The sequence below is a fragment of the Chionomys nivalis genome, chromosome 8 (assembly GCF_950005125.1).
Source record: "Chionomys nivalis chromosome 8, mChiNiv1.1, whole genome shotgun sequence".
NCBI lineage: Eukaryota > Metazoa > Chordata > Mammalia > Rodentia > Cricetidae > Chionomys > Chionomys nivalis.
The window spans coordinates 37,426,399-37,443,148 of NC_080093.1; the positions used below are offsets into that span (position 1 = coordinate 37,426,399).

Sequence of the window (16,750 nt, forward strand, 5' to 3'; positions counted from 1 at the left end):
GTTTGTCATTTTGATGTGACCCTATTAATAATGATCCAGATCACTATGATTTTTATTACCAAATGAAATCCTCATGTTTCTTCCTAAATAGTAATGACTTAGCTGAGATTGTGGTCCAGAATTTCTTTTTTCTTTTTTCTTTCTTTCTTTTTTTTTTTTTGAAAAAAAATTTTCCGCCTCCTCCCCGCCTCCCATTTCCCTCCCCCTCCTCCCGCTCCTCTCCCCCTCCCCCCACTCCTCTTCTCCCTCTCCAGTCCCAGGAGCAGTCAGGGTTCCCTGCCCTGTGGAAAGTCCAAGGTCCTCCCCCCTCCATCCAGGTCTAGGAAGGTGAACATCCAAACTGACTAGGCTCCCACAAAGCCAGAACATGAAGTAGGATCAAAACCCCGTGCCATTGTCCTTGGCCTCTCATCAGCTCTCATTGTCCGCCATGTTCAGAGAGTCCGGTTTTATCCCATGCTTTTTTAGTCACAGTCCAGCTGGCCTTGGTGAGTTCCCAATAGATCAGCCCCACTGTCTCAGTGGGTGGGTGCACCCCTCGTGGTCCTGACTTCGTTGTTCATGTTCTCCCTACTTCTGCTCCTCAATGGGACCTTGGGAGCTCAGTCTGGTGCTCCAGTGTGGGTCTCCAGAATTTCTTTAGTGTGAGAAGGGGAGAAGTAGGGAGGGGAGCAGAAAAAATGTAGAGCCCAATGAAAATCAACAAAACATTGAAAAGAAAGAATTCCTTTAACCCATCATTCATTGGCTCATACGTAAAATGAGGCTATAAACATAGGCTCCATGGAATTTGCTCTTGTCACTATTATTATCTGCACTGGAAATATTAGGACTTACTACTTGGTTAGCATGATGTCTACTTTGTCACTCTCTGTCACCTCTCCTCACTGCACTTTCAACAACTACTGTTAGCTCACAGTTTCACACTCGGGTTCTACAATCATGAGCTGAGTAGTCCCCATTTATAAAATTAAAGTACACATATACACACACCTCAAAAATACACATCTTTTTGCATAGAATTAAAGATATTCTAATATAAAACTCTAGGCCCATTGGGCCATCTAAACTGAGTTTAGTATGCTTGTGTGGTTAAGGCTTTAGTTAAATTTTAGAAGTATTTTTCCTGGAGTAAGGGTGGGAGGGTGAATTGTTCTGATGTTGTGAGTTTTATTTTATTTTTTGTGCTCTTATGCTCTTTTTTATTTTTTATTTTTTTTGTTCTTTTTTAATTAAAATTTCCACCTGCTCCCCGTTTCCCATTTCCCTCCCCCTCCTCCCACTTATTGCACCCTCCCCCCACTCCCCTCCCCCTATCCCCACTCTTCTTCTCCTCCCCCCACTCCATTCCCCCTCCCTTTCGATACTGAAGAGCAGTCCAAATTCCCTGCCCTGCGGGAAGACCAAGGTCCTCTCACTTCTGTCTAGGTCCAGGGAGGTGAGCATCCAAACAGGCTAAGCTCCCACAAAGCCAGTTCATGTATTAGGATCGAAACCTAGTGCCATTGTCCTTGGCTTCTCATCAGCCTTCATTGTCCGCCATGTTCAGAGAGTCCAGTTTCAACCCATGTTTATTCAGTCCCAGTCCAGCTGGCCTTGGTGGGCTCCCAATAGATCAGTTCCACTGTCACAGTGGGTGGGTGCACCCCTCATGGTCCTGACTTCCTTGCTCATGTTCTCCCTCCTTCTGCTCCTTATTTGGACCTTAAGAGCTCAGACTGTTGCTCCAAATTGGGTCTCTGTCTCTATCTCGATCCATCGCCAGATGAAGGTTCTTAGGTGATATGCAAGATATTCATCAGTATAGGATAGGGTCATTTCAGGTTCCCTCTCCTCAGTTGCCCAAGGTACCAGCTGGGGACATCTCCCTGGACACCTTCTCGAATTTTGCATGCAAATGGATGGAAATAGAAAACACTATCCTGAGTGAGGTATCCCAGACCCAAAAAGAGGAACATGGGATGTACTCACTCATAATTGGTTTCTAGACATAAATAAAGGACATTGAGCATGTAATTTGTGATCCTAGAGAAGCTAAATAAGAAAATGAACCCAACGAAAAATGTATAAGCATCTGCCTGGATAGGGGAAGTAGACAAGATTGCTGGGCAAAAACTGGGAACTTGCGGGTGAGGTGGCATGGGGCTAAGGGGAAATGGGGTGAGAAACGTGAGAAGGGGAGGATGGGAGGAGCTTGAGGGAATGGGATGGTTTGGATATAGGAAGGGTGGATACGGGAGCAGTGAAGTTTTTATCCTAACTAAGGGAGCCATCTTAGGGTTGGCAAGAGACTTGACTCCTTATGTTGTGAGTTTTAGTTGTTTGAAAGTCACTTTCAGAAAGACAACTTTTTTATTGAGAAAAGTATTCAGTAATGCTTGAAATTACTAAAGGCAATAGATAATTCAGTTTTCTTCTATTAGTTAATTAAAAACTGAAACCTAAAAGAAATATAATTGACTAAAGAATTATAAAATGGAAGTAGTTGTAAAATTATTTGCAATGACATTTTATCTTCTAATCAAATATATGCTCTTCAGAAGTCATAACAGGCACCATCTTCTCAGAGTTCCCTTATTATTTCCATCGTAAATAAAGGATCAAGAAGTCTATTTCTTTCTTGGCTTCCATGCAGTGTAATGAATCTATGTCTCATCAGATGATTAATCATTTTTCCTATCACCATATAGCATCTGAAACATACGTATGTGTGTGTATGTGTGTGTTTGTATTCTTTAGAAAACGTTCTACCTCTCCTGTGAATGTTTCCTTTGCAGTGGACACTGCCGTTGAGTTTGCACACCAAGGAGTGTTCTTCCATCAGGGACAGTTGTGTATAGCAGCATCCAGGCTTTTTGTTGAGGAGTCAATTTATGACGAGTTTGTGAAAAGGAGTGTTGAGCGGGCTAAGAAATACGTTCTTGGAAATCCTCTGAACGCAGGAATAAATCAAGGACCTCAGGTGAGTAAACATCAGAAAGGCAAGTGTTTTGGATGTAAAACTAATCTTTTTAGGTCTAATTATGGCTAAGTAAGATTGTATTAAGTAACTTCTTAATATTGCTCATTGGTAGCTGATATTATCTTTGTCTGGTGATTTAATTAATCTTACTTCAAACAGCAAAGATAAATCTCTTTCGTCTTTGCCATTTTTTTCTTTGTATCTAGAAACATTTTAGGAGACATGGTTGGAATTAAGCATAGAGAGAAGGACTGATGGGATGGATCAACACATAAAAAAATTTGTCATGCAATCCGGAAGACCAGAGTTCTGATTCTAACACCCATATAAAAGCTGGCTAGTTAGAACTTTGAGTTCAGTGAGAGAGATTCCCTCAGTAGAAAAAAATGAAAACCATTGAAGAAGAAATTCAGTGTCTACCTTTGGCATCCACAAACATGTACATACATGTATATGCACCTGTATACACTTCTTCAACATGAAAGTGCACACACATGTACATGCATTTGCTCCTACCTATGTATACATGCATGCAAACACACACACCTGCAAACTACACTCATATAACACACAAAAAGGAAGGAACATTTTAAAATGCTATCATTTCTTGCATTCTTCAATTGGTAAAATTCTTAATTCCTACATTCAAGTTTTTAGTCTGTAAATGTATACATATCTGTAAATTCTTCCTCATAATCAATTCTTCATCTCAGTTGCCGTTCTAGAAGCAGTAGAGCACTTCCCAACCCTCTACAGGGTCCTCAGTTTCTCTGATGTAAAAATATCCTGTGTTTTTGAAGGTCCTGATTTCTGGACCAGAAAAGCTTTTCCTTTTATTTATCAAAAGCCGGACATCCCATGGGGTCTCTGAGTTTCTTCTTTGTAGTTACATCAGCTGCAAATATGAATGCTTTTGTTTCTCTCACCGCAATGTAAACTTTTGTTCTTGCACAACTTTCATTCATGGGCCATTGTTTAAGCTCTTGGACCTTCTGAGCTTACCCTTTCTCCTGGATATCACAATAGGGGCCACTGACCTTATCTGGAGACAGATTAAATTGAAAGGGATCTACTTAAACTAGTGAGAAGAGGAAAGGATGCTACTGGGCACCCAACAGTGAACAGGAAAACCTAAACAAAGATTTTACGCTCCCCAAGTGCCTCACTATTGAGTTATAACCTAACTTCATTCTTCAATTATTTAATAAATAAAACTTAAATTCAATTAAATGCTTAGGGTATATTGCCACCAGTTATACCCTGAGAAAGGAGTCTGGCAAAGTCTTAAAACCCAAGTGGACATGGTCACTGCTTTTTCTGGACGTAATTTGTTTGCAAAAAGGTCTTATAATTTTCTACTTAGCACAAGTATACGAATAGAAAAGCTTTAGTACAAAATAATGTGGAGTAGTGAAACCTCAAAGACATAAATAAGGTAACTGTCAAGTGAAGGAATCATTGTGTTGTTTCAATATCATTGTTATTTTTTTAGAGCAAGTTCAGAGATTATATAGAAGTAGTTATGATTTTCATCATATTTGTTATTTTTCAGATTTCTATTTGTGTTTCATATAGACCAGAAAAATATATAGTTCTCTGCCACACACCACGCCTCCAGGTGTCTGCATTCTGTGCTCTTGAACCCAGTTTGCGAGCTTCGGGCAAGGGACTGGAGATTGAGAATACAGACGCAGAGACAGACCGACAAGCAGACCTTTTAACACGGATACCAAAGTCCCAAGAATGCCCCTTTATTGTGTTCAGGGGAAGATTATATAGAGATAGCCACGCCCCAGCCAAACCCACCAGAAACCACTCTCTTGCCATCAGGAACTCCTGAAGGTCTCATGCTCAGAGCAGCTGTAGGCACTCAGATCAGGGGAAAACAAATTGTTTACAAGAAATTCAGAATCTGGGGTGTCACTGATCCCAACAGTTATCAGTGTTTTTGTTGTTACTATTCCTCTTTCTAAGTATCTATTGGTCTGTATACATAAGCATGAAATATGTTTATCATTAGATATATGAGTAAAAACATAGAAGATGGCGAGGGCAGATGAATGGAAGACAGATAAATGCCAGACTGATGGCCCAGTGGTGCATGCTTAGATAAGGAAAAGAGAAGCCATGGGTATCTGTAATATATAATACTGAATGAGGGCCTATATTTTCCTTCACCAGGAAAGAAATCAATAGCCCCAAAAGCTGAGTTTTAATATTTCATAACTTGCAAGAGGAATACATTAGAACAGACTTAAAACATTAAATTGTAGAAATTGAAAACACACATCCCATTTTCTAGGTGATTAGCACAGGGCTTTGTGAGTTCATAGCTGCTTGTGGCAAGTAGAGCTGTGCAAGTAGAATAGACAGGCATGCTGGGATTTGGTCAGTGCTAGGGGGAAACTCCAGGCATCTCAATGCTTCTCTCTGTCTCTCTTTATCTTTCTCTATCTGTAACAAAGAGCTTATGAGAATAGTCTTCGAGGAGGCACTTGCCTAGCATTTTATCCATTGCTGGCTTAGTCACCAATTCTTTAAAAACAGATTTTGGGAATTAATACTGTATCATAACCAAATAGGTATGGAGAAGGCAAAAGCCATATATATTTGCATAGGAAAAGCAATCTCTACAATTTTGGAGTTTCTTCTTTTTTATGATTACCAACTTACTGTATTTGAGTTTTTCAGCAGTTATAATAGGTGTGTTACTTATTTTATATTACATATTAGAGTTTATATAAGGACATTTGTTTTATAAAGTATTCATTTTTTGCTTCATTCATACACACATAGATATGCATATATGTGCATATACTTGGAATGATCAGTATTTTTATTTGAAAAAGAAGTTTGAACTTTCCTCTACTCAATCTTTATGTCAATAACAAGAAGATAGTAATATGTGTCTTGAGAATTCACTATGTCATAAGCCACCTTCTGGGGTGAGTTCTGCCATGGTCCAGCCACGATGGGTTCATACATTCCAGGATAGAGGTTTGTGGATTAGAAGTGTTAGGTAGGAGGAAAAGAGGTAGGAAATAAATACAGAGACACAGAATAGTACAGGGAGGGCAACTCAGTGAATACTCAATACTGAATTTGCCCAGCGTATTTTTCATACACTTTTATTCCCCAATACAAAAGGGGGGAAAGAAGGCAAATGACTGCTTTAACGTGACACAAAAGACAATCAGAACAGTTACTTACTTCAATACTTGAGACATCAAGCCATGATTTCCTGAGTAAAACATTTGATGTCTCAGGCAGGATATACAGTGAACATTCCCTAGACCAAGTATCCTGTAGGCAGTCACTCCCTAATGCCAAACTTCTTATTTTAAATGAACAAGCAGGAGTATGCTCAAATTCTCTGATCTTTGGTCAGGGTGGAGTGAATCACCTCTATGGGCCATCTTAATGTCCAAAACAAAAAAGCAAAAATAAGCTCAAACTCTCTGACCCTCCATTAAGGTGGTACAGGTTTACAACTGTAGGCCTCACACATTATACACTGAAATGAGACCATCTGTGTGGTACACTGACACAGCAAGTGCCATGCTGATTTTGTTGTATTTTCATAAATGTCTATTAAATAAAAAGCTAAAGCCAGTATACAAGGTAACAATTAACTTCTCCACTTAGAAGAAATTAGTATTTTTTAATTTAAAAATTTTAAAAATTTAATATGAATACCTTTCTATTTCTTTAGCAGATATTCAAGAATTCAAGATATTGTCACCAGATATGTTCTCTAGTAAAAGAGAGGCAAATACTTTAATTAGGGAAATAAACTTGAAACAAGAACTAATAAATAGTGAGCTTTGAGGACATGATCAAGTTAATTTTCAGAATGAGGGAGAAAAAGAGGGAGATGCTTATGACCAACCAGGCAGTCAGCAGTCAGTCAAACGTGGGGAAGCAGTAAAACAGAATATATGGAATGAAAGAAAGTTAAAAGGTTCTGAGGTAAAATGTAAATGAAGCAAAATTGGTTAATACAAGTTATAAGAGCTAGTGGGACAAGCCTATACTATGGCTGAGCATTCATAACTAATAATATGTCTCTGTGTAATAATCTGGGGGCTGGGAGTCCAAGAAAGCCAGTTACAATTCTACAATAGGCTAGAAATGAAGAGATTTTCTTTGGGGAACATCCATTTGAGTGATGTGCATAAGAGATTTTAGCAGCATGGTACCATATTCTGTGACAAAGTTCCTAAAATTATAACTGATATTAGTTAGCATTTACTCTGCCTTATTGTTGAAATTGAGGTAAATGCAGTTAGAAGTATGCCATGGATCACTTCTGATCCTCACAAGACTAAGGAGATTGGGAGAATCCAACAAGATGACAAATGCCATTTTTAAGTCACAATAAGAGACACTTTCAATAGGCAAAATCCTAATCCTTTTTGTAGTGCTTTGATATCCATTTCTTTAGCATGACCCAACTTTTATCTCAGATAGGCTGTTTTCAACAATGATATCAGACACAAGAAATATTCATTTCACCACTATATGAGAGCTCAGGTATCAGAAAGACTTCACATTCTATTGCATTGTAGGAAGACTTGGGTCATTCTGATATTACCAAACAGAATTTTGATCTCTTTTTACATAAATATTAGTTAAAACATTGTACACCTGTGGAAACTGCCATATATTTAGGCATAGTTCATCTTTTGAAAAACAAATATGGTAAACAGGACTTGTTAGAAACTATTATCCAACCTACTGAGCTGAACTAAGCTGCACTGAGGAAGACTGATATGGTATCAAAGGGATGCCTGGCCACATGTTTTACTTAGGTAATATCATATCTTTTTTGGTTATCTGATGGCGATTAAAGACTAGATAGCTATTACAGTTTTCTTTGTTACCAAATTCAGAAAAGAAACTCACAAAAGAGGTATAAAGCTTATAAGGTTGAGAAACAAAGCTTAAGTTGTTTATCTAAGATAATGTTTTGAGGTCTAAAAATATAGTTTTATGTTGATGATATAAGTTATCATAGAAAGTGAATTAGGTGAAGGAAAGATTGGAATCACCAAGACAAAGTAAATAATGGAATATTTTCTCTGAATTTGCCAAATGCTATGGACAGGACATTGTGAATATAATTCTTACCTGATAATTGTTCCTATTGTATATAGTTTTACTGTATTAGATCTAAATCTTTCCTTTTTATTTAGATGAAAGAGGGGAAATGTGTGATAATTGGACATTGTATGAAGATATATTGCTGTGAACTAAATGGCTAATAGCTAGGCAGGGACGATAGGTGGGATTTCCTGGGAGACAGAAGAAGAGGAGGAATCGAGGTGCACTATTTATGCTACTGGATGCCAAAAGACATGTAAAGAGTTAGACATATAGAATGAAAGAAAGGCAAAAAGCCATGAGTCAAAATGTAGATTAGCATAAATGGCTTAATTTAAGTTATAGGAGCTGGTGGGACAAGCTTAAGTTCAGGCCAAGCTTTCATAATTAATAATAAGTACGCACATTACTATTTGTGAACTGGTTGCCTAAAGAAAAATCTTTCTACAAATTAGTAGTTAAAACATTTCATGCCCATGGTAATTGACCACATGCATAGACATAATTCATCTTTGGAAGCATGAAGGTGATAAGCAGGACTTGTTGGAAACTTGGATAAAATCTACTGATCTGAATTACTAAGTCTGGTATTATACCAACAAGATGCGAGGAAAGACGCATGCTTTAGGAATACACAGATTCTATCTCTGAAGATTCGTGGTCGTCTATAGTCAAGAGCATCTATTCTCGAGTGGCATACCCACTAAAACTGGGTCAAAGTCCTCTTTCTCACTTCACTCTTTTATTTCACTCAGGACTAAGATTTCAGACAAATGTGTTCAATCATTAACATGTTTTCTTCCAAAGTGAATAAACAGCTGTTGTATGAAACCTTCTTATATTGCCATGTCACCAAATTTCTATGCTTACCTAACTTCACTAAATGTAAATATTTTTTTTTAGATTTCTCTTTTAGTTCATGAGAAAAAGCATACCAAAGAATTAGATGAGTATCTGTCACCTATTTTGGAACATTGGATTTCATATGAATATCCTGGCATTTTGAAGTCTTCATTTGCAATATATTATCTTTATTTTCTCTCTTTTTCTTGTGATTTCTTTCAATTAGATTGACAAGGAACAACACAATAAAATACTTGATCTCATTGAGAGTGGCAAGAAAGAAGGAGCCAAACTGGAGTGTGGTGGTGGACGCTGGGGGAACAAAGGCTTCTTTGTTCAGCCCACAGTGTTCTCCAATGTTACTGATGAGATGCGCATTGCCAAAGAGGAGGTAATGATCCTACCTGTTTCTATTTCTGGGCTTGTCATGATCTTCTGTGCATAACCTGTATGTTCCCTTAAAATCCTCAGCTCCTTGAGTAGCTTTCCCCTGAAATGTTTGATGATAAAGTCTAAAGTGATTTGTGATGAAGACTAATTAGTGAGGAGTGCAATGGGCTATAAATAGTTAATATCAAACCCAGAACAAAATCCACAGCAGCTTTTGTAGGTGCTTAATTTACAGCCTTAAAGGAATGGGAAATGACCCTGTCCTTTGTAAAAATAGAAATAAATGTGGACAAATTGTGCTACATATGCCACGCACAGAACAGCATCCACTGAATTATCTATATTATCCACATAAAAAAGTCAACCAAGAGAGACAGAGTGAACTGGTTATATAAGGGAAGTGAGGATGAGTCCTGGGGACACAATCTAGGTAGCATCAATAAAGACGGTACCCAGATATTCAACAAATATTTAAGAGGAACTAGTTTGTGATAAAAATGGTAGCTAATATACTTCACAAGTATGAGGGCTTTGAGGACTTTTAACATATGCAGAGATAAGAGCATTTTTTAGACAATGAAAGTTTCATACACTAAACTAAAATAGGAAGATACATAACTCAAAAACACTCATTCATAATTTCAACATTCAATGTACCTGATATGGCAGAGAATCTGAGAGGTTATTTTCTTTACCTACATAATGTAAACAAATAAAGAGAAAGGGGAACTATTCAGCTTTGCTGGGAAATGAAATAAAGAAAAGAAATAAAAATCAAATATATGTGGATCATGCAACACACTTAGGATATCTCCATCAATTCAATACTCAACTGCATTTGCATATCTGCACTTACTGGTCAATGCTTCTTTAATCAGACCTATTGCTCCTATAGATTTTGGTTAACATTTCTACAAAGGACAATAAAGCAGAAAATAATCTTCATTAAAGGAAACATTTGTTGTGCTCTTATGCTCACTGGAATATCTCATTTGCTGTTTCAGAATAGGAGCCTAGAGCCCTTACAGAGTCAGCTGAGTTACCGCAACTCAGAGCAAACGCCCTGTCTTCCTGCTCCACCTGCTTCCCATTGACAGTGTTCGCCTTGCTATGCTTCCCAGTTATAGGGTCATGAAAGAATTTAGAGCCCCAGGGTCCGCCCCTACCCTTCAGGGAGTGGCTTCTAACTGCCCCGTGGTTCTCAAATTGACTTGGAACCAGAAAACCATTTGATACTTGAGGAATTTTGCCAACCCATGTCCACATTTCTCAGGAAATTGTACTAGCATTCAGAAAGGCTTTTTTTTTTTTTTTTTAGTTTTGATAAATACCTTACCAAAATATAGTAGTTTTGTATCCATGTAAAAAATCCAGGTATTTCCTATTACTTCAGAGTGGGGATGAGCTACAGACTGATTTGTGTGTGGGTTTTACTAACTAGATTCCAGTAGAAATGAAATACTGGTTTATCCTGGATTAGACAAATTGTGACCTCCGTTCCCTGTCCTGTAACTCGAGCCACTGCCAGATATACTGTTTAGTATAGCTTCCGGAGTTAGGCTTCCAGCAATAAATCCTTTTATACTTTTTGGTAATTCTATATATGGATGGGTGACTAGTATAATCTGGATAAGAATTTTGTGTTGTTTTATTTAAATATTTTTATAATATAATATAAGATACATATTATATATGTTTTACAATATAAAATATAATATATAATATAAAAGTATCCAAATATAATGAAATGGATGATACTTCAATCAATAACACACACCAGTGTTCAAGGCATGAACATTGTTCTCGATCATTGTCCATTTGTTACACGTAGAGCAAAGCACTGCTTTCTAGGTCTTGTTATCTTGTGCAGTAACTTGAAGAAAACTAGGCTTAGGATTTAAAACGTTTCCAAGCAAGTCATGCATTTCCTGACTTGTTGTTCAATCTTTACATTTTGGGAAGCTCTGTCACAGTGTGTAAGAATAAACACTGCCATGATGACTTGTGTCTGCTCCATAGAGAAAAATCACACACGATCAGAACATGTTTCTGGCTTCACATGAATGGCTGTCTGTTTTTATCCTTACACATAGGTCTGAAGAGAGAGACAACTCTTTAGTCCATGGAGAATAGCTTCTAAGAAAGCCTAGGAAGTGTATTTAAAGCATATGCAGTGTGTATAGTATTAACCTGTGTTTGTGTCACTCTTGTGTAGATATTTGGACCAGTGCAACAAATCATGAAGTTTAAATCTATAGATGATGTCATCAAGAGAGCAAACAATACTTCCTATGGCCTGGCAGCTGGAGTCTTCACAAAAGACCTGGATAAGGCCCTCACTGTGTCTTCTGCTCTGCAGGCCGGGCTAGTGTGGTAAGTGCATCTGAAGTAAGCTGTGTCCTTCCTGTATTAGCCAAATAGGCAGGATGAGTTGACCTCCTCTAGACTTGAACTTTCCTAGAAATTATCTGACCTGTTAAAAGATAGTTTCTATACATAAAAAATAAAAGCAAATTATTGTCTTTCAGCTTTGCAAGTTACTTATGTAGAATATTAACCATTTTATGGCTGTTTGATTTATACAATATACATATTATTAGATAATGCTAGGGCACTTCGTACTCTGCTATATAAACAGGAAGATGAAAGTAAAATTCTATTATAATCAACCATATCTTAGATAATGTATAATACTACCTTATATGCACTAGACATTATTGCTATTACTGTCATTTACCGTATTTGAAATCGAACTGAAGGAGTTACATTAGCTGAGCATATGCTCTACTTGTGAGCTCTATCCTAGTCTGCTTTATACTTTTTAATACAAGATAAGAGCTCAGTTTCTCAGTCTGGCCTTGAACTCACTCTGTGGTCCACACTGGTCTTGGACTTCTCATCCTCCTACAAAATGCTTCGGAGAGGCTGGGATCACAGGTCTACATCCATAGGTATTATCTAATTGTTTTTTAAATTAAGATATGTACATTTGTATTTTTCTTTCTTGTATGTCTGTGCACCATGTGAGTGCCTGGTGCATGCAGAAGCCAGAAGAGGGTATCCAATCCGTTGGAACTGGAGTTGTAGACAGTTCGTTGTAATCCACAGTACTGGGACCCAGCTCAAGTCCTCTGTAAGAGCAGCAAGCAAGGACTGTCTACACTGAGCCACCTCTCCAGCCTTTTCTATAGCTTTTGACTTAGTTTGTTCTTTAATTTTTATAATTTAACTTTAATATAAATTCTCAGGCTGTGCCTCTCAAACTGAGTCTTTGCCCATCATCTCCTTTCTATGGACTGTTTCTTCAGCAACTTTTTCCTCATCAAGCCTCCCTTCCCTCAGTCCTGGGAACAGCACAAGCTGTTTTCATTCTCTCAGGTAGTTCAGATAAAGAAAACAAGGCACTGAAAAGAATCCTAAGGGACACAACGAGGCAGTTCTTGAGCCTCTTGTTCACTTGAAATACCTTTTCCTCCTATCAAAGTGAGAGTCGTCATCTCGTTACTATTGACTCAAAATTGTAATGTATTTCTTACACTCATCATTTTATCTTACTCAACAACTACTCTTTGTCATCCCAAATCTTGTCTGTGGTCAAAACTGGAAGCTTGCTGAGATTTAGGAACTTATCAAGACTATACAATGATCAGCAGAGTGAGAATTATATGCTCTAAATCATCCTCCACATGTGTCTATTTAGTGTGAGTTTAGCCAGCTTCACACTAAAATGACAAATCCAAAATGCTGTGAAATATGCCAACATAATGTTAAGACTGTTTGTGTTCTGGGGGAATTTCAAGTTTTTTATTTTCAAATATGGATTTTCAACCAGTAAAATCTATTTGAATAATCCATAGATGGAAAAAAACCCTCAAATTGAAAGACTTCGGATTCCCTGAATTTCAGAGAAGAAGCATGAAGCCTGCATCATTGAGAGCTTAAGTACTTTAACATGGTGCCAGAGAGACTGCTTAGCAAGGGATGTACTTGGTGTGCAAGTTTAAGAAACTTCAATGTAAAAGCAAGATATGGTGGCCTGTGCTTAGAAGCTTATCACTGTGGTCTGAGACAGAAGAAACCCTGGACTTCACTGGCTAGGCAATTTAAGAAAATTGTTGCACCTGAAAGATAAGAGAGGCCTGACAAAAAGAAAAAAAAGAACACTTCACCTTTATCTCTTCTCTGGCTTCCAATTATCTTCTCCACACATGCATGGGCACATGTGCACATACTCACACATGCACACACACATACATATACACTCCTGTGAACACATTAGATGTATGAAAAATTTATCTATACAACTAAATGAGGAATGCTGTTGAGAATCAGACAGCTCAATCATGTTTCTGGGGTTTACCAAATGAGAGATGCAGCTGAGAATCAGACATCTCAATCACCATGTCTCTGGGGTTTACTCTGAGCGTAGTATTTTTACTCAATGAAAGATGTTAAAACTGCCATAAAACCTTAATATACAATCAGCATTAAGCGCAGGAGCTCAAAAGCCTGATTTTTTTTTTCTTATTGTGCCATTTCTTTCAAAGTCTCTTAAAGGAAATTAATCAAAGTCCCATCTAGTTAGAATAACCGATGATCAACATAGATTTTTCTATGATAAAAGTACTGGAAAATTGAACACTACTAACTCATACATATTCACGATCTACATTTGCTAAAGACTTACTGTGTACCATGTATTTTTATAAATCATCTGTCAGAGGTCAATAGCAGCTCTATAAAATATAGAACATTATTGTCTCGCACTCACATTAAAATAGTTGTTCACAGGCTGCAGAGCAGCGCTCCAATCACCCTCTCCCATCGCCTTGATCTACAATGACCTTCTCTCTAGTTATAGTCACACTTTTTACTGTGTGTTTGGTAGAAACATCTTCAAAATATTTCTAAAAACTGGTTATCAGACTGATAAATGGGCCCAATTGCTGTCACCACTTCTGTTTAGACTGTCTATTTATCAATGAATGAAACAAATGAAAAAAGTATTGACACGTATAATAATTGCTGAGAAAGTTGATTTTTAGACTTCTAAATGTATAAACTTCAAGATTACCACAAAGCTTCATACATATAAGCCATTAAAGAACACCATTCAACCCCAGGCTCAGACACTTCTTTTTATGGCATATTCATTCTTCCCTCTGTTATGATTCAAGCTAACAGTATGTGCATGCTCGCGACACGTGCGCACACACAGGCACACAAATTCATGCTCATAGTTTTGTCATTTATTTCTAGGTAATATGTACTAATGCCTTTTGCATTCTAGATTATAGTGCCGCTTTTAATTTCAGGGATCATACTTGACCAAAACAAAAGAGTTCTTAAGGAGACTTCTGAATTTTTAAATTTCCTGATTAGAAATTATGGGATGTGTTAAGTATTACCTACAGTAGCCACCTCTTCTTTGTTTTAGGGTGAACTGCTACTTGGCTATGGCTGTCCAGTGTCCTTTTGGTGGATTCAAGATGTCTGGAAATGGGCGAGAACTGTAAGCTAAACTTTATATTACAATGCATACATATTTTGTGATAAGAATTGCTGCTCCCAGGAAACTGTTCTGTTTTCACTACTTTGGGGGTAAACTACACCTATATTTAGCATCATATAGTTTTTTTACATGTTGGAAATACTTCCTAAGTGCAGAAAAACACTAGCAGATGGATTATACTTAATTAAGCTCCTACTACCCATTCAGAGCCATGGTAGGTATACCACCTTGGTAAATAAACTCTTGCCTGTTTTTAGGATTTTCTATGGTATATGCAAATAGAAACTATTTTCAGAAAGCAGATAAAATGGTAAACTGGTAACATTGAGATGAATAAAAATAAATATCGAAACACTCAAGATATTTGAATATACCTCTTGAATAACTTAAAGCTGACTTATCAAGCTGATATGCTTCTAGTGAAGTCTACCTAATAACTATAATGCATCCGTTAAATAAAGCATTTGCTGCAAAATTTCCACAGAGAATTGCTGAGACAATTACCTGGAATGACTCCTTTCTAGAGTTATGAGTTATTTTCAAAGGCAGAAAAGCCGAATTAATGAATTTGAAAACAGGGTTTCTAAAGAATCCCAAATAGTGAACTCAGATGAATTTTTATTTTCTTGATTGTATTTATGAAATCAGCTTAGCAAGTGTTTCCCTGAACCTTCATTAAGGCTCATCTCTTGACACCAGGGTTGAAGCAGACATAGCATAGTCTCATACTGTTTTAGGCATTGGGTGGTCTGTCATGAGAAACAGGACTGCTATGTGCAGGCTTACCAGAGATCATTCAGATCTGCTTAGTCATAATCAACACTTGATGATGAGCCAACGGGGTGATTTGTACACAGAAGAATTAGAAGTCAGGGACAATAATGTATAGATTCCTCTTAGCTAGGAAGAAATTTAAGGAGGTAGATGCTCTTGTGGTCTGCCTGAAAATTTTATATATATATAAAAGGTGACTCAGGTCAGCCTCGATGTGACAATACATGTAGAATTCTATGAGTGTCTAGTGTCCCAGTAACCCTAAATGCAATAGAAAGCAACTTGGTCAAATTTATGAACTAAGTTGTCTGCCTCTTTGGTATGAACTACTTATTAAAACACTACATTTTAATGGACTTTAGAGAGCTTGGTCAAGCTATTTAATTATGTTGAAAAACATGCTTTTGAGGTTTTTAAGACCTAGTTCCAAATGTTTAAATTATTCACAGAAACTACCAATATACAGCATTAATATTTGCTCAGGAGAATAAGACATTGGCTATATACACAACTGAATCAGGAACAGAGTAGGTAGAGAATTATCAGAAATCAGCTCCCTGACAAACCTGTGTGTGTATAGGTTTTATGATCCTATATACATGTAATGTGATTTTATCCAAATGATGCAGATCACAACTGAGTGTGGTCCTTATAAATTAAATCATCCGTCAGGTGGAAAGAAATCATGATTTCAAAAATTGGCCTCAGGTAGAACCCTAATAAGTTACTGTGGTATCTACAAATGGACTCAACTCAGCTTCTGATCACTTGAAACGGACTTGAAAAATTTTAAGTTTATTGATAACGTTGAATAATAGAGAAAACCATCATTGCTAAAATCTGAAAAGCCTGAATCAAGCCATCCTTAGTTTCTTTCCTCCTTAAAAGGAAATACAAGTATTCTAAAAACAAAATAAAGGAAAACAAAAAGAAGCACACAAAGAAACAAAAATTCAACATATGAAAACTAGGTGGTTGTTTGGCCCAGATTAAAAATTTCCTGTTAAAACTATAGCTTCAGACGAACAGAACCCTGAATGGAGGAGGATCTTGGTCTTCTTCTACCTGCTCAACTCTTCTATGACAATGCAGATTATGAATGCAGGCTCAAGTGAAGTTGGTTGTTTATTCTGTTTCTCTTCATTCACTGTACAGTGAAATATGAA

The 16,750-nt window shown here is 37.3% G+C and overlaps 1 protein-coding gene across 1 annotated transcript in view; it reads left to right on the top strand.

Annotated features, from left to right (window-relative positions):
- The window catches only part of LOC130880291 (aldehyde dehydrogenase, cytosolic 1), a 36,594-nt gene that overhangs the window by 18,708 nt on the left and 1,136 nt on the right, over positions 1-16,750 (top strand). The window contains exons 9-12 of the mRNA XM_057779262.1: positions 2,778-2,962; positions 9,135-9,299; positions 11,514-11,671; positions 14,736-14,810. Of these exons, the coding sequence (XP_057635245.1) occupies positions 2,778-2,962; positions 9,135-9,299; positions 11,514-11,671; positions 14,736-14,810 (583 nt within the window). The remainder of the gene's footprint in view (positions 1-2,777; positions 2,963-9,134; positions 9,300-11,513; positions 11,672-14,735; positions 14,811-16,750) is intronic.